The sequence below is a fragment of the Peromyscus leucopus genome, chromosome 4, assembly GCF_004664715.2.
Source record: "Peromyscus leucopus breed LL Stock chromosome 4, UCI_PerLeu_2.1, whole genome shotgun sequence".
Taxonomy (NCBI): domain Eukaryota; kingdom Metazoa; phylum Chordata; class Mammalia; order Rodentia; family Cricetidae; genus Peromyscus; species Peromyscus leucopus.
This window is the reverse complement of record NC_051066.1, coordinates 13,787,404-13,805,590: the sequence shown is the minus strand read 5'-3', so window position 1 is coordinate 13,805,590 and position 18,187 is coordinate 13,787,404. Positions and strand designations below refer to the sequence as shown.

The following is an 18,187-nucleotide window of genomic DNA, read 5'->3' as shown; positions in this document are numbered from 1 at the left end:
TTTGCCCTTGCCTGAAAAGTCTGCCTGAGGCTAAAGTGAAGAGTTTTGGATTAATGGCATTGGCTAAGGGAATCTCAAAACAGCCTAGTACAGACTCTGTTGTATGGTTATTAGTGTTAACTCTAATGAAGATTTATAATGAAAAGGAGCAAGCTAGGCAAGGAAAAATACAAAATCTACAGATTGAGAAAAGGGGCACCAGGAAGTGGAACAGAGCTAAATCCTGTGTTCTAGGAGACAAACAGATTAAGATGTGGAATAAAGGGAGTGGTGACCTCAGGGCAAGATTCCACCCAGCTAAGTTTCCAACTTGTGAAAAGGAATTAAAGAAAAGCTTAGAGCCAGGTATGGTGGTGCACACCTTTAATCCCAGCACTCAGAAGGCAGAGAAAGCTGGTGGATCCCTTTGTTTGAGGCCAGCCTGGTCAATAGATCAAGTTCAAGGACAGTCAAGCTTAGACAGTGAAGGAAACCACAGAACACAGACAGCTGGTGAAGAAGTAGTGGGACAAGGGGACCATGTTCCAGCCTAAGCGAGCAGCAGAGCTCCAGGATTCTGGCTTTAGAGTCAAGGACAGACGGTGGCTCACAGCTGCCTGGGATTCCAGTTCCAGGGGATCAGCCACCCTCTTCTGGCTTGTACATGGTGTATATACGTTCTTGCAAGTAAAACACTCATTGTAAAATAAACTTAAACAAAAAACCTGCTAAGCGGACTTTGACTAGGGATTAGGACAGAATTTCCAGCAGTTTCTAAAATAGCCCTAGATACACTCCTGGCACATATTTATGTAGAAAATCAATCAACTCTGAAAAACCTTGAGGATGCTTTTGCATCCTGCAGTATCAAATATTCAGGAAAGATTTAATCCTTTATGCAAAATAGGCAAATAAATAATCACAGGCATCCCATTAGTATGCAAATGCGCTTTTGTTTTAATAGATGGTTGCATAACTGAACAGAGACAGTTCAAGACATTCCTGCTGCAGATCAGGTCACCAGGCCAAGGAGGGTTAACCGTGGGGCCTCATAGGCCCAGACCTGGGGCTAATCCTAGCTGCTGTTCATCAGCTATGGCTATAGGGCTAGTGCCTACACTTCTCCATCTGTAAGAGGTGAATGTGTCTAACAGAGCTTCACAACAGGGCCAAGGATGGCTACTGCCTTCACAGGCAGGAGGGGACATGAGCAGAATTCTGCAGTCTCAGGGTGAGGTTGCTGGCCGGGCTGGCTACATCCAGGTTTCAGTAGGGAGGGGGATGGTTGAGCTCCCCAAGAAGGCATCTCAGTCCTGCTCTTACGTGCTGCACTCACCTGGTCATACGCTCTCTCTCCCTCCGCCAGGCACTGGGCCAGAGGCCCCACATAGGGAGGACAGCCCCCACTGGCTTCTCTTGCAGCCATCCGGCCTCCCCATTAGCCCACCAGAGGAGCCCTGGTCGATAAATGGGTCCTGATGGGCACATTTTTTTCTTCTGCTGAGCAGTTTAATGACAATTAATTTTTTTACGGGAGGATTTTTAATCTGTGGAAATGGATGGAGTCCCCAAGTGCCCTGTCAAAGCTCTAGACCGACCTAATCTATGATAAAAAATGCAAAGCGAGGTGATATAATCTGAAATTAAATATCGGGCTTCATTTTCCTTTGGCCCGGATGGATGAATATTTTATAACTATTGTGATTTAATTTTTTGTTAACTACAGCAAATTTCTAATTCATCCAATTCCCAAGTCCTGTGGCTCTGACCCCTGAACCCAAACTCATCTCTCCTTAGCCCAGCTGTGGCTTCGTCACTGACAGAAACTAATGGTCACTACCGTCAGGGTGACACGGTGACTTCGATGATGAATGCAGCCAGTGGCATGCCCTCTGACCCTGTGTCAGCCAGACGGCAGGTCATTTTTCAAGCAAGCCATTACAACGGAACAACAAAAAGCTGGGGACGAGGGAGATGATCCTGCAGAAGATGGTTGCAGTTACGCATTTTCAGGGGACCTTCCAGAACCTTCTTGGAGTTTCAGTGTCTCTTACTCTTGGGTTCCAAAGGCGCCCTTCTCACCCTGTGCCACCTCTGGCCGGCTGGAGGGCTTGTGTGCACCCTCTGCTAAGCACTCAGTGGGCTAGGCAGAGACTCATTATTCTAGAAGACACAGCTTTGCTTGGGAGCAGAGGAAGCAGGGTTACTGAGTAGAAATGGAGAGTATACACAGAGCACACACTACCCATGCTGGTGGGTCCAGAATGGCGACCTCATGGGGATGGGGGAACTGAGACAGGGCAGAGGTAACTCAAAAAGTACTCCCAGGCCCTATGTGGCCTTTATCCTTAGTCCTGCCAAACTGACCTCAACCTCAGTGGTAGTGATCCCCCCACTTGGGAAGTCTTAATGGTATTTCTGTAGCAGAAGCCCTCAACAAGGGCTCTGGCATGGTCTCAAAATACACCTGGCTCTCCAGCAGGAAGCATAGGCCTGGAACTAGATGGGTCAGGGCCTATGTGGCCCTGAGCAGGCTGCCACACCTCCCTGGGCTTCAGTTTCCACATCTACAAAATGGGAACCAACCTACCTCGCTCTCAGCCCACCTCCTAGACCCTTCTTGACTCCCAACAATCTCAAAACACATCTGGCCTTTCTTTGGAGTTCATGGATCCAGCTAGATGGAGGGGGCTCTTCTGTTCACCCCCACAAGCCGTAGAGGCAGCAAGCTGGCTGGGAGGCTGGGTGTCTATAAGGATCCAAGCTCAGGAAAGGAGGGGTCCTAGTTAGAAACCCACCAGTCCCAGCTGCTGCCCACGGGGTCACTAACTAGCTCCCCTGATTTGATCCCAAATCAGGGAAGGCACGCCCTCTTCCTGGAAGGGCAGCAAAGCGTCAACACACCTCAGACAAGAGGAGAGGCTGGGCTTCCACCTTCCCCTGTCTTTCCAACATGTTACTGCTCTGAAGAGCAGCGGGCTGACAACATTTGGAGTGTGGCCAAACTGCTTCTTGTCATCCCAGTCTGCAGGAGCTTAAGGGACAGCTCCCATCACTTGGGGAATTGTGGACTCCCGCTTCACAGCAAGGAATCCTCGGATCCCAGGGCCCCCACGCCTCCTTGCGCGTGGCCGAGCTGGCAGTCAATGTCCCCAGCACAGCATCAAGAGCCTTGTGTCACCCTCACCAGCTAGAATCACAGACTCGGTGGTCCCCAGGAGCAAGCCTCACCTCTGCCTTTGGCAGGTCTGCGGGGGACAGATGACTTTGGGATCTCTCTTTTGTAAGAACCACTTCTGATCCTTTTGATGTTTGTCCTTGGAACTGAGAGAGGAGAGGGGGAGAGAGGGAGGGGGAACCTTAATCAGACAACCTGCAAGTAGGCAACATGTTCGCCTTGACGCCTGGGTTCAGGTTTGCTGAGTGAACGAATGAGTGAATGAGCCAAGCCCTCAAGGGAATCCAGGTATAGCATCTTTGCCCTGGACATGACTCCTATGAGGGAAGGAAGACGAGGCTGGAACTGGCTGACAGACATGGTAGCCTCACTCTGATGGAAGAGAGACCCTTCAAAGCCCCACAGCAAGTTCAGTGGCCAACTAGGGTAGACTCGTTCATTTGGGAGGCTGAAGCAGGAGGATGAGTTCAAGGCCAACCCAAGCTATGTAGTGAGGTCCTGTCTAAACAGGAAAGAGGAAGAGGACTAAGAGGAGAAGAAAGAGGAAGAAGAAAAGCAGGAGAAGGAAGTAGAGTGTGTGTGTGGGGGGAGACCTGTCCTGTGGGATCTGTCATGTGACATGCCCAGCGTCATCAGCTCTACAGAGACAGGAAGCAGAATAGGCTTTCCTGCATATCCTGCTTCCAGAGGAAGAGGGAAGGAAATGTGACGGTCAACAGCTGGGGACCAGGGGGCCTGGGAGGGCTGTGACTTCTGCATTCTGAACTTGACCTGTAGCCCAGTAGCCCAGTAGCCACATTCGTAGTATGGAAGAAAAGATGACTTATCGCCAGGCGGTGGTGGCGCACACCTTTAATCCCAGCATTCAGGAGGCAGAGACAGGTGGATCTCTGTGAGTTCAAGGCCAGCCTGGTCTACAGAGCGTGATCCAGGACAGGCACCAAAAGTACACAGAGAAACCCTGTCTCAAAAAAACAAAACAAAACAAAACAAACAAAAAAGAAAGAAAGAAAAGATGACTTATCTGGAAGCTGATGGAACAGGGTTTCATGGAGGGCAGAGGAGAAGACAAGGCTTAAGAAGGTCCTGTCTGAGCTGTCCATCAACCAGCTTGGGACCCCTGCCTACATCTGCCATTGACTCACAACCACGAGGCGGGGCAAGCCCTACTATGCCTGTGGCTGTGTCTGCTGTCCAACGGGTGCCATCTGGAGTACTGACCAGCCTTTACCCTAGCTGGCTACCACCTATGCCCCTTCCCCTCCACCCCCCCTTGCATCTGCAAAACCTCCTAAGTTTCTACACAGCATGAGTCTAACATGCAGCCTAACCAGCAGCCCCTGAGCCCAACATCCTCAGACAGGGTTGAGGCTCCTACCACCTCTCCATCCAGGCTCCTTTATTGTTGATCGGAAGTGTGAGCAAAACCATAGCTGTCATGATCTCAAAGTCTTCTGACCCCCCCCCATCTTTCAGCACCCCAGGCAAGGTCATCTTGACACTGCCTTCCATCCTCAAAATGGGATAACAAGCCTCAGGGCTGGCAGGGATCTAGAGGTGTGGTTAAGAATGGGGCTGGCCTGTAAGGCTGTGGGATGGGTCTGGGGACAGGTCCCCGCTTTACATCCCTACCTTGACTCCTTCACTTGAGAGGCAGAGAATGAGAACCCAGGCTCCTGAGAATGGCAGGATGTCTCCAAATCCCTGCATGACCCCTTTCCAGCCAGGATCCCTTCTGACCATAAGTGTCCTTATTAGTCTCAGGGTCCAACCTAGAGCCACTCACCTGAAGTATGGTGCTGGGGAGTCCTTGAGAGCTCCCGTCTCAGGCTGAGAGGTACCCTGTCTTTGCTTCTGTGTCCATTGGCACGAAGAATGCCTGACTCTGGAGACGAATGGAAAGAAGAGAACAGAGTGAAATCATTTGCAGAAGGGAGTTCCAGTTTAGAGTCCCTGAAAGCCTTTAAACTGTTCCTCTTGCTCCATACCTCAGGCCAGAAAACACATCCCACAAGGTCATCTGGACACATTACCATTGTGACTAGCTAAGAAGTCACACATCATTCTCATCAAAGCCAGCACAAACATCTTGCCCTGGAAGCTTTCTCGGGCATCCCACGGGCAAACTTCCTCTTCTTTTTGTTTGTTTGTTTGTTTTTCGAGACAGGGTTTCTCTGTGTAGTTTTGGTGCCTGTCCTGGATCTCCCTCTGTAGACCAGACTGGCCTTGAGCTCACAGAGATCTGCCTGGCTCTGCTTCCCAAGTGCTGAGACTAAAGGCATGCACCACCACGGCCCAGCAAATTTCTTCATTTTTATACAGTCTAGGATCCAAGCCCAGGTAATAGTGCCACCCATAGTGGGCACCTCAATTAATATAATCCTGGGGCCAACAAGATGATTTAGGGGGTAAAACCACATAGCCATATAAGTTTGGTAACCTGAGTTTAATCATGTAACCCTCATAAAGATGGAAGGAGAGAGCCAATGTCACAAAGCTGCCCTCTGGCCTTCACATACTTGCCATGACACACATGCCCACCACACACATACATCATGCACACACACAGGATTATTTGAGTTAATCTCCCAGAAGCCTATTGCCCAGGTGATTCTACATCTCATCAGGTTGACAAGTGAGATTAGTCATCACACGAGGTTAACGGGGGACTTTGGCCTAAGCTCAGACCAGAGTCCTGATAGCAATACAGACAGCGGAGCCTGCCCTCTTGAGGGTCTGGGTTCTGCAAGGAGTTAGACTTGAGACCTCACGTATTGCACAGTAGCAGGGAACTTCTCTGCGTTTCGTCTTCACTCTGAGACTGTGTGTGAGGCTGAGTTTAAAGATGGTGAACTATTTAATTTCACAGAAGAAATTCCAAGGCAACCCAGTGTTCAGGCTGTAGCATAGGTATTAGTGGCTTTTAGCCAGGTTTACAGTAAAAGTCAGAAGCAAGAAGCAGAGGATTTGAAGAGCCTTAGGTTTGGCCAGAAAAAAAGGAAAGCTTTCTGTAAAGTGGGAGCTGAGGATGATCTGGATGGAGATTAATTTCAGGAGTGAGCTGCTGGGGCATCCCACTTGCAGAGGAACACCTAGACACTCAAGGGCCACGGAAGCCAACGTCTAAGTGGGCCCACTTACTGCCAAGCTGGTGGCAGACCTTAGCATTGTCCACATGATGCTAGTTTTGAGGCACGCAGAACACAGAGATGATGAGCTCATGGAGGCTTCTGCTGAAATTTCAAAGCAAAGTCTTGGGAGGCGAGGTCAAGATCCCTGCAAATTTACTGCCCTTGGAAGGATGGAGCCTGAAGCTCTGAAGGTGAAGTGTGAGCTGCAAAGAAGATCCCAGGAAGCCAGAGATTCCAGGGCAGGAGACTGCTGAAGAAGGCTGCGGGCAGCAAACACAGCCAGCCCAGGAGAGAGAACGTGGGGGCTGCAGCAAGTGGGGCTTAAGAGGTGGGGCTACCCAAACCCTCTGGAGCTCCCGTCATGCTCCCATGAACCCTAAATGCTGGACACAAACCTCACACTCCAGGGGCTGGATGGATGGCTCGGCAATTGAGCACACTCCCTCTTCTTGCAGAAGATCATGGTTTGGTGCCCAGCACCCACACCAGGCAGCGCATACTGGTGTGTTTATATGAGCTCATACTGTTTATGCACTCCAAACCCCTCTCCTGGCCTCCATGGGCACCAGGCACACATGTAGTGCACAGTCAGACACACAGGCAAAACACTACATGCATTTAAAAAAACCTTAAAAATTTAAGCTATGGGGGTGGGGGATTTAGCTCAGTGGTAGAGCACTTGCCTAGCAAGCGCAAGGCCCTGGGTTCGGTCCTCAGCTCTGAAAAAAAAAATTAAGCTATGGAAGTCTGATGGGATCTTTTAGCAATTCTAGAACTTTTGAGCTTCTTGGAGGTGGGCTAAGTGTATTTTTGCTCCGAGAGAAGCCTTCAGAGTCCAGGGCAGAATGGTATGGTTTTGATATTAAAAGATCTCAAAAGCTCCTGTGTTGAAAGCTTTGTCCCAAATGGTGACACTACCTGAGGTGACCAGATGCTAATTCTAGGGATGAGTTAATCCATTGATGGGTTTCTAGCCAAACAGGCTAGGGAAGCCTGGTAGGAAGGCAAAGTGTGTCTTTGCAGGGCACATCTTATCCCTGGATCCTTATCCCTTTCTCTGCTTCTTGTTCACTGTGCGGTGTGCAGGTTGCGCCCCCACCCCCACGCCCTTGCGCCTGTGTCCAGGTTGTGCCCCCCCCCTTGCGCCTGTGTCCAGGTTGTGCCCCCCCACACACCCTTGCGCCTGTGTGCAGGTTGTGCCCCCCCCCACGCCCTTGCGCCTGTGTGCAGGTTGTGCCCCCCCCACGCCCTTGCGCCTGTGTCCAGGTTGTGCCCCCCCCACGCCCTTGCGCCTGTGTCCAGGTTGCACACCACTACGCCCTTGCACCTGTGTGCAGGTTGTGCCCCCCCCACGCCCTTGCGCCTGTGTCCAGGTTGTGCCCCCCCACGCCCTTGCGCCTGTGTCCAGGTTGTGCCCCCCCCACGCCCTTGCGCCTGTGTCCAGGTTGTGCCCCCCCCCTTGCGCCTGTGTGCAGGTTGTGCCCCCCCCACACCCTTGCACCTGTGTGCAGGTTGTGCCCCCCCCACACACCCTTGCACCTGTGTGCAGGTTGTGCCCCCCCACACCCTTGCACCTGTGTGCAGGTTGTGCCCCCCCACACCCTTGCACCTGTGTGCAGGTTGCACACCGCCACGCCCTTGCACCACGATGCTCTGCCTCTCAGCAGGCCCAGAAACAATGGACGCCGTGGACAGAGCCCTCTGAAACGCAGGCCAAGAAAACTCTCCTCTTGTAGGTTCTTTTTCTCAGATATCTTGTCACAGTGCTATCTACCACAGGGACACACCTCAGAGAGCCGGCCGGGGCAGGCTTGGGGCAAAGGCACATGGGGACTGGTGACGAATTTTGTTTCTTCCTCTGTGTTTAACTGTACTTTCCAAAAAATGTACTCCTTGAAAGAAAGTCACAGAAGGACAAGTCCCGTGGGATCCCATTTCTACGAGGTGCCCAGAGTCATCAAACCCACAGGGACAGGAAGCAGAAGGTAGGTGCCAGGGTCTGGGGAGAGGATGGGGCCACTGGGGTCGAATATGAAGGATGGATCATTTTAGAGAAGGATGGTGATGGTAGCTGCACAGCGAGGATGCATAACACGGAGCAGATGCCGCCAATGAACAGAACGTTTTTCTAAATAGTAAAGAGGGGACGGGTGAGATGGCCCGGCAAGTAAAGGTGCTTGCTGCCAAGGCTCACGTCTTAAGTTCGATCCCCAGGATGGATGGTGGAAGGAGAGACTCTGCAAGCTGTCCTCTGACCTCCACACCTGGAGTGTGGCAATACTCCCACATACATACACACACAAATAAATAAATGCAATGAAGTTTTTAAACAGTAAGATGGCTTATGTTCTGTGCTTTACCATGGTTTTTTAAAAACAAGCTACTGCCTTAGAAAACAGACCCTTCCCCTCCTTAGAGAAACACCTAAGCAGCTGCCTAGCCTCCAGGATCTCCGACAGGAAGCTCTTCAGGTATGTGTTTAACTGCCACTCGCCTTTCCTGCTCCAGAAAACACACCCTGTCTTGCTTGTAGGTAGCAGGCGAGTCTTAGAAACTTCACACTGGCTTTGCCGCTTGCACCTGATGGTGCCCAGGCCTGTTTAAACAGCCCTCTAAGGCTGCAGGGACAAAGCAAAGACCCCATTCCCGGACACTACACCTCCCACAGGCCCTCTGGGTCTCTGTCTTCCAAGGGTCCATTCCTCTCATCTCACTGGCACCACGAAGAATTTTCCTCATGCGAACTTGAGCTCAGAAACCCCGCCCCAAGCTGCACTGGCATCCCAGACCTCAAACCTCTTTGGGGGCCTTAGGAACACATGACATGTAACTCCCGGTTGTCTATCCCGTGTGCCGGAGTCACCACCATAGCCCGGCCTGAAATATTACCTTCCTGCCGGCCCTCCATTCTCCCCCACAGCCTGGGGTCCACACCAGCTGGGCTAAGCAGCCACTGACCTGGGCAAGTAGGCACTGGAGGAGCGTCTGTACCCTTGGGGTTCTTCCGCTGTAGCACAGTCGAGGAGGTCTTGGAGATGCATGAGGCACTAGATGGGACTGAGGTGCCCAGGGAGGCACAGCTAGCCTGCCTCTGTGCCTGGGCTCGGATCTTGTCCCTCAACTGCTCCAGACGAGGGTTACTCTTCCTGGGCTGACGCTGGGGCCCCAACACCAGGGGTGGCCTTTCTTTCCAGGGCCCATGGAAAAGTGCACATGATTCATGCCCCCCTGAGGAACCAGACAGTCGGCCGGATGACACTGAGCTGTTCACATCCCTGGTGTCCCAGCATGGAGACCACATGGGCAGGCTGCAGGCCTTCATGGAGGGGCCTGGCTCCTTGAAATAGTCAGGCCAGGTCACATGGGGAACTGTCCAAAGAGTACCCAGCTTCTGAGAAAGCATAGGCCACCTCAATGTGGCCAGAAGGCTGTCCTTGGCTTCATGTGGACGGAACACTTCTTCCCTTGGAGAGGACGACAGAACAGCCAGTCAGAGTGGAATACCTCAGATGGAGTCCTGTAACCCCAGCACCCCTTTCTATTTCCACCTCACAGTTTGAGAAAGACAGGAGGGACCAGAAAATGCCCCTACCACGTGGACACGCCCTGACATTCTCCCTCAGACACTAAGCACAACCTTTTAAAGTTGGTCCCACGATAAGTTCAATTTATGGATGAGAAAACTGAAGTCGGGAATATCCAGGCCAAACCCAAAGGCACAAGCAGGTTTGGGCCAGAGACCCACACACTGGACTCCACATCTTCCCTCCTCCCACAAAGAAGACACCCCTGGGGGAAGGTGACCACATGACTAGTAGCAGTGCTGACAGTCTTGTCCACGCCCACACACGCTCTACCTGGGGTCGGCGCTGGCCTTCTGATTGGCCATTCTCCCCGAGGCCTTGAGGGAGTAGAGACCTTCTTGCTGGTTGTCCCTGGGGCAGGTCTGCAGGGTTACCCTTCGGGAGGTGGGCAGCACACCCATGGCCGGGGTTGGCATTGCAGCCGAGGCAGGAGGGTATGGATGTCGAGCCACACCACCTGGGGGCCCGGGTCTAACACTACAGTCACATGGCAGCCTGTAGGTCTACCACCCAGCACCCATCATGAACTAGCTACTGCCTTGCTCTGAGTACTGTAGGGGTCCTCTGCCCCTCAGGACAGTCATTGAAGATGGGTCGGGACCACGAGTATTAGCCCTGAGTAGACAATGGCTGTGGGACTTCCTGATGGGCTGCTTCTCATGGGGTGGGAGAGAATTCCAGGTGGCCCATGACAGCATAATAACCCCGTGTCACTGAGTGGCAGCCTGAGGTGGCAGCCCTTACATGTCGCTCTAGGCAGCATCCAGCTGTCCCTGACATTCTAGGGAGCACACATTCAACAGAGACTTCTGGAAGTCAAAATGGCGGGAAGGATAGGGGTCCTGTGGTTGGTAAGCCCTGTGCTCAGCACAGTTCAAAAGACAAAGGACTCAGATCCCAGCTCTAAGCAGGATAACCTTGGATACCAGGGACCACACCCCACCCGGAGGACTGTGAGCGCCTCAGAGGCCCTCTGCTGTCTCATCTCTTTCCTGTTGGCTGGGAAGGGAAGGTGTGGACAAGATTAGGAACCCTGGAGACTTGGGGCTTTTCTTCCCAAGAGTCCCCAGAGAACAGAAGACTACAGCAGCATGAAAAATATCCAAGACTTGACTTTTCTTTTCCTTAACGATGCCGGAGATGGTTCACAGGGCTTGTGTATGTTGGGTGAGCCTCCACCTCTGAGCTATATGTCATCCCTGAGACTGTTACTAAAGGGCCTGATGTAGGGAAGGGGATACAAATTCCTGAAGACAGCACTCCAAGGACAGACTGCCTGATTGTGAAGGGAGGCTACCTGTACCACACCAGCTCCTAGGCACTCCCTCATAGCCAGGACATTTTGGCACAGACCCTAGAGTTGAGTCCCAGAGCCCTGGACAGACCTGGTGCCGGCTTCTCCATCTACCACTTTCTCAAGGCTGAGGGAGAAGAGGCCTTCTAACTGGGTGTCCCTAGGGCAGGTCTGCAGGGATGAAACCCTTAGTGAAGTAGGCAGTGTACCCATGACGGGGTGCGAAATTGCTGTGGGGACAAGGCAGGAGGATGTGGAGAGTGAGCCCTGCCACCTGGGGGCCCAGGTCTACTGTTACAGTCATGTGTGTGTTCCTCTTGACTGTAGCAACTACCTTAACTGCCCTGGCCTAGAGTCAGCCCTGCCTGGACTCATCTGCTCCCATAGGTAGACCTGGAGCAGACCCCATTCCTATGTTCCTTGATGACGTTTGCAAGAGATCAATGGCCTCTATGAATGGACTGCAGGACAGCATCAAGTATTTTTAGATGTCTGGAAAACATGTAGACCTTCTAGATTTTTCAAACAGGCTACAAGAGGTGGAACGTACCTCTGAAGAGAGAGCCAGCTAGGATTATACCCGACTGGGGCATGCTAGCCCAAGCCAGGACATGAGGAAGCAGAATCATAACAGGGAATGACCACACTACCCTGGGGAATTAGTCAGATCTGCTATAGACGTCTCTGCTCAGAAGAGCCTCCCCAGAAGGTCCTGTCTCCCACCTTGTTGCCTGTAAGATGGGGGATGGGGGTCAACACCCAAGCACAAGGGCTGTCCAATCTCTAGGGACTTGACCTATCTCTAGGGACTTGATCTTTGTTATATAACAGTTTCTGCCAAGATTGAAACCTTACAAACTGAAGGGAAGCTCTTTAAGCAGGGAGGTAAACAACTCAAAATAACTTCAGGAAGTCCCTGAAACTGACCAGGTTTACTAGGCCCCCTCCCTGCCAGAGTAATCAATAAAAGACTGCTGAAGAGTCACTCTGAGAGAAGCCAGGCTGCAAAGAAAATTCTAAGACCAGAACATCTGCCTGGGAGAAGCAGAGACCAGCTGAGCTGCCTGGAAGAGTTTTAGATCAGAGTCACTTAGAAAGGACCCTCTCCAACCTGTTGAGCTGCCGGCAGGCTGTGCAGGGTGCTCCAGGTTCCCAGCTCTGTGAGCTGTCACCCATGCTGGGGTGGGCTTTGGTGACGGGGCTGTCTTTGAGTCATTTCTGCTCCTGTAGTCACCTCAATAAAACTCATGGGTTCTTCAAGCTGGACTTTGGTGGTATCCCTACTTTGATCTGTCGTGGGCTTTCTATCTGGGGTGAGGAGACGAGTGTTGTGTCTCCCCAGGAAAAGTTTTATCACATAACCCCCTTGAATAATGGTTACCGTTGGCACCAGGCAGCCCACAAAGTCCTGTTATGTTCTCCTGTAGGTGGTTCTGAGCCTGGGAGACAGTGCTTCCTCCCTGGGCCAGCAGCCCTGCTTCCCACCCACAGAAAACTGCCTAGGGGCTGAGCTGTCTCCACCAACTGGGGTTTGACTTGTCTGGAAGAAACCACACCATAAACACAACAGATTAGCCAGAGCAAGTACTCGAGTGTTGCTTCTAACTAAGTTATTACAACAAATGCCTGGTGAGCAGAAAAATAAAACCCAGTGTGCAAGCACAGCAACAGCATCCTGCAGGCTGACTCCCGCCCACCATGTGGAGCAGTGCCACCCCGCTGCAGGCCAGGAGCTCCAAGCCCTCTGTGGCTCCCATGCCACCCCGTAGCTTTGGCACTCGACCCTTCCTCGTCTCCCTCAGCCTTGGCATACAGCCGCTCAGTGGAGGCTGTCGCCATGTGCTTTCTTGAAGACCAGGTTCACTCCTGAGACCTCAACTGCAGCTCCAAACTGGACCACGGCAGGATAAAATCTATAGACTGCGCACCCTGCCCCAGGCCTGTGACAGCAGCTGGCAGGACAGAACTGTACTGTGTCTGCCATAGGGTAACTGGGAGCAAGGCCCAGGATGCACATGTCCCCCCAGGCCAAGCCTGCTCCTATTGCCAGCAGCATTCCAGCCGAGCTGGAAACACACTGCAAGGCTGGAGGTCTGAGCCCCTCATGACCCTGCCCTTGGGCTCCTGGCCCTTACCAACTTACCATTCCCTTTGCCTCCATCCATGTGAAGCTCTAGCACAGCTTCAGAGGCCACCCATGCCCCCATCCTTCCTGCATCCTCCCTCGCCTCCCTCATGAAGGTGGTCCCCTGCCTTCCTACCTGGGGTTGATCCCCACTAGTGGTTCTGGCCAGATCCCCTTCTGCCTCCCCCAAAGGGCAGGGCCCCCTCAGGGATGAGCACAGCCTTGTTAGCAGCTAGCACTGGTTTCTTTTATAGCATCCACAGAGCACCCTGCAAGGCTTGGCCACTGTGCTAGCCACTGGTGGCTTTGACCTTGCATTATGCTTTGACAGTCCTGCGAAGTCCACTGTGCCAGAGGGACCAGGTCACATGTCTAAGGTCCTGGCAGGGTCATAGGATACCAAATCCTCTCTGCAATCCACCACACCCCTGCGGCCAGCAGCAGCAGCAGCCACCTGTGGGTCCTCCAGACCATGTAGAACTTCACCTAAGGGGCGGCAGCTTGTCAGGGAAGGGATAGGAACATCCAGCAGAATAGTCACATGCCTTCAGTCCAGCAGAAGGGGCACTCCCACCAGTGACCTCAGACAAGTTATTCAGAGCTCTGGGCCCAAGTGTGCTCCTTAGTAGAGTAGGCTGAGCCTTAGAGGGCTCCTGTGAGGCCAAAAGTGCACAGGTTACAAGGTGCTCACCTGACTGGGCCTAGAATAATAATTAAAAATACGCTAGAGCCCAGACCACTGGCTCAGACCGGGTCCACTGTCTGGTTCCTCCATGAACCACATAGGTGCAGCTAAGAGGGACAGTTACTCCCCAGCACAGCCCAAGAGGCGCCTCCCCTCAGTCCCCTGCGACTGTGAAAAGTACACCAGCTTCAGCCTGCGGCATATGCTATGTTTAGGCTGCAGTCTGGGTGGGCAGGTGGCAGCGGGTGGGGAGGGGCTTTCTTCTGGAACCTGCATCGACTCTAATTAGCCCCATTGTTTATTTCTCACCTCCCCCTCCCTGGAAAAGCAAAACCCGGAGCAGTCTGGGGGCAGTCAGTGAACCGTGAAGGGGAGCAGGGCACCACACCCACCACCCCGGGGGCCCCTAGGGCTTGATACCTTAGCGCACTCCACAGCAACACCCATTCAGGCCTGGCGTCCTCACGTTGGCATGGCACCCAACCGCCAACATGACCGCCCAGACTGCAGCCTGATCAACACCTCCAGCTGCCACCACCTGACCCTGAACACACCAGAGTGCTGATGGCCAGGAAGAGGAGAGGAGCCTCTGGCTTCTAACCAAAGTACCCTGCTTTCCTCAGGCCAAAGCAGGTCACGGCTGGGAATAACGGGCAGATGGCAGGGACACCCTGTGTATAAAATACAGTTCTCTTCCATGACACACAACATACACATCGTACACATAGCACACAGAAACACACACACACACACACAAACACGAAAGGGCCAGCCAGCTCTGCGGGTGGGGGTGGGGGTGGGGTGGGGTGAGTGGGGTGGGGGTGTTTGATTTGGGTGTACTTCTCTTTGGGTGCCCATCTTTCTAGCCCCACAGCCTGTTCCAACACAGACTGCACTCCAGGGAAGCCAACTGATGCCTCAGTCGGGTCTGAGCCCCGCCTTGGGGGGGAGGGCGCAGACAAGGCCACACAGAGGTGGCAGATGGAAGGGTGGACACAAGCCAGCACAATAGCCACGATGTGGGGCGGGTGCTGCCGTTGGGGTAGGCAGATGGAGGTGCTGAAGGGATGGAGATGAAGCAGATAAGTGGAGTGGACACGTGGCTGTCCTCTCCTCAGAGGAGGTGGCTGGCAGGAAATGCGGGCACAGATGCAGGAGTGCTCCCCCACCCCACCCCTGCAGCCCAGCTCCCGCAAAGGTCCTCTGCTAAGCAACCAAGAACGGAGACACAGCAGCCCTGATAACACTTGAGAGACACTACCCCTGTGCCACCAAGGAGATGGATGACGGGGGACCCACGCTGACAAGAGCGAAGGTAACAAGAAGAAACCCCAATCCACTGCCAGCACAAGCCTGCTCAACAGGAAGTGAAGGCCTGCCAGCCCGTCCAGGACTACCCCTCTGCCCGACCTTCATAGCCAACACCAGCGGTCCCTGCTAAAACAGGCCACTGGTCGTCCTCAGCCACTGAGGACAACAACAGTTCTTCAGCCGGCCACCACCTGGGGCACTCAGACCTGTGCCAGCATCACACCAGGCGCTGGCTCCTTGCTAGTAGCCACGAGGGAAGCACAGTCACCCACAGTCGTACAAGAAAGAGCAGAGATCCGCTTTCCATACGACTTCCTGGAATCCACGGCCCTCAGAGCTCTGCTCCTAGGGGCTTGCAATATGCCAGGTCCTGGCCAGGGAACGTCGATATGGGCACCCCTCCCTGAAGAGTTCCGAATGAGTCTGGGAGGCACAGCTCTGGGTTTCCATCCAGTGCTGCCTTAGCCCTCCACACAGAGCCCCTCCCTCTGGGGGCAGGGGTATTCCGGCAGGACTTTCAGCCTGCGGATCGGAGGGCAAGACTGCTCCAAGTTGAGGAAGCTGAGAAGCCACCTCCTGCCCGCCTCTGCCCTGCCATCCTCTCCCATACCCTGCTGTAGGATGCTGCCCCTCCCCCTAGAGACCTGGCCAAGACTGGGAAGGGATCTGCTAGGACCCCCTCTTAGGTACTCACTCACAGGAAGTCCAGCTGGGAAGGGCCAGAGCCTAGGAGCAGGAGAGTGGGTGGGTGTCTAAGAGCCCAGGGCCGAGTCGGGGAGGGAGGCGGACCTGTACAAGGGTTGCCAGAGAAACCCTGACTCCTCCCCCAAATCCCTGCATAGCACCTGGAAGGCTCAGTGTCAGGGGCCTTATCTGTGCCGCTGCCCCGTGTGGGCTGGTGGGTGGAGTGGAGCAGGGCTTTGCACCTGGGGCTCTCAACCCCCTTAGCCCCAGAGGTAAGGAAGGGGCTGTGCACACACCTGAGGCACCCTCCGCCCTCACTGCTCCCCACCCCAAGGCGCCTGCCTGGTCCAGAGCTTCTCCCAGGTCTTGATGTTGACTCAGCTCATGGCCCCTGCATGCTGCCTGCCGCAGACATACTCCCAGTCCCTGCCTCTGGCAGCAGCTGCTAACCCACAGCTTCGGAACTGTGGATTCATGCAGACAGAACAGCCACGCCTGGAGAGAAGCCAGGGGAACCTTTCAGGGTGGTAGGACAGACACAACCGTGGCCCAAGGTCCCAATACTCCCGGGTCTAATAATACCAAACTCAAAGCAGCTACTTTGTAGCTGAAGTGGGCATCCTTGGCGGCAGTGACAGGAGGCTGCTGGGATTAGCAGGCGGCTGGCACCAGGCTCCGCCTAAACCCTGCCATTTTTACTCTGCACATGCTGGGTCTTTGAAATAAAGAACCTGCTTTTTCCCAGGGCTGTGACACTTGAACTTTCAACCAGGGTGCTAATGTGTAGGACAGAGCGGTAAGCCGGACTTCATTTCCCCGCTCCTAGGGCACCAGACAATAGCCTGAAGGGCCTCTCCAGCTGCAACTTCCAATGTTGCCAGCAGGTGGCGCCGAAGGACGCAGACCACCCCGACACCCACAGCTCCATTTGCAGAAAGAGATTTCCCTCCCATCCAAAAAGCACTCCAGAAAAAAAAAAAAAAAAAAGTTTTCTCAAGAAATTCCTCTAGGTGTTCAAGAGAATACGGCTTGGGGCAAAAATTGGGAGATGCTCTTTTCCCCGGGATACACGGGACCCCTTGTTCCCTAGAAGGAACATGGGGGTGAAGGGGGTAGGGACTCGGTGCTGTCCAGGCATGGCCCCCAAGGCTTCAGCAAGACCACACTACAGGTTGCTCTTGACCTACACAGGCAATCCTAGAAGGGTGGCTTCTGTATCCCATAGTTCTAGAGTTCTGGGGACCCACCTAGGGTCACCCCAATCATCGTCTAAGACCCAGCCCCAACATCTGAGGCTCATTCCTGCATGTGGACAGGCCTCAGGTGTGTTCTGGTCCTGGGAAATGGGGTGACACTGAAGGGAATCTGGCCAGCCCAAGCTTGGCACACAAGGCTCTGACAGGCCTTGCTCCTCCCCATTCCCTCTGCCCTGACAAAAACCGTTACATTACATTCCTAAAGCTAGTCACCAAAGTCTATTCTCTTATTTGGCCACTTCCTTCTCCTGAGGCTGACCACCAAGGTCCAGCTACCAACGTATTGAAGTCCAACAACCAAAAACTCCCTTTGGCTCACCTAATTAACATGCCCAATTAAAATTAAACACCTCATCCTAACACAGATTCCCTTTTACTCTTATAAACCACCATTTCCCTCTGGGCCATGTCTGTCTCCTCTCTATCCCTTGTCCTCCCCTCCAAGACAACTACCCCTTCCCCCTCCCCCTTGTTCCTGTCCTCTCCTCCCTCATCCTCTGTCTCCTGTCTTTGTTTCTTATTCCTGCCCTCTGTCCCTCTGAGACAAATAACTCTCCTTTGTGCTGAGAACTTGGGTCTCAGGGTGTCCTGAGCCGATACTGATTCCTTTCAGACACAGGCTGATTTCATCTTTGGGGGTTTTGTTTGTTTGTTTGGTTGGTTGGTTTGGTTTTTTTCGAGACAGGGTTTCTCTGTGTAGCTTTGCACCTTTCCTGGAACTCGCTTTGTAGACCAGGCTGGCCTCGAACTCACAGAGATCCACCTGCCTCTACCTCCCGAGTGCTGGAATTAAAGGTGTGCGCCACCACCACCCAGCTGTTTGTTTGTTTGTAATGTGTATTTGTAGGCATTTTGCCTGTGTGTATGTCTGTGTGAGGGTGTCAGATCCCTGGAATTACAGGCAGTCGTGAGCTGCCATGTAGGTGCTGGGAAATGAACTCGGGTCCTCCAGGAGAGCAG

General features: G+C 53.3%; 1 protein-coding gene across 3 annotated transcripts in view; it reads right to left on the bottom strand.

The window, feature by feature from the left end:
- Positions 1-16,089, bottom strand: part of Ccdc187 (coiled-coil domain containing 187) — a 56,838-nt gene extending 40,749 nt beyond the window's left edge. For 2 of the 3 annotated variants that reach the window (XM_037204678.1, XM_037204679.1), the window contains exons 1-4: positions 10,146-12,283; positions 9,247-9,752; positions 4,944-5,042; positions 3,211-3,303 (exon numbers count right to left, since the gene is read on the bottom strand). In XM_037204678.1, the coding sequence (XP_037060573.1) occupies positions 3,211-3,303; positions 4,944-5,042; positions 9,247-9,752; positions 10,146-10,288 (841 nt within the window). In that variant the 5' untranslated portion in view covers positions 10,289-12,283. Of the gene's footprint in view, positions 1-3,210; positions 3,304-4,943; positions 5,043-9,246; positions 9,753-10,145; positions 12,284-15,981 lie in introns of those variants that run through there. The other variant, XM_037204680.1, reaches the window with a different exon arrangement.
- Between the last annotated feature and the right edge of the window lie 2,098 nt (positions 16,090-18,187).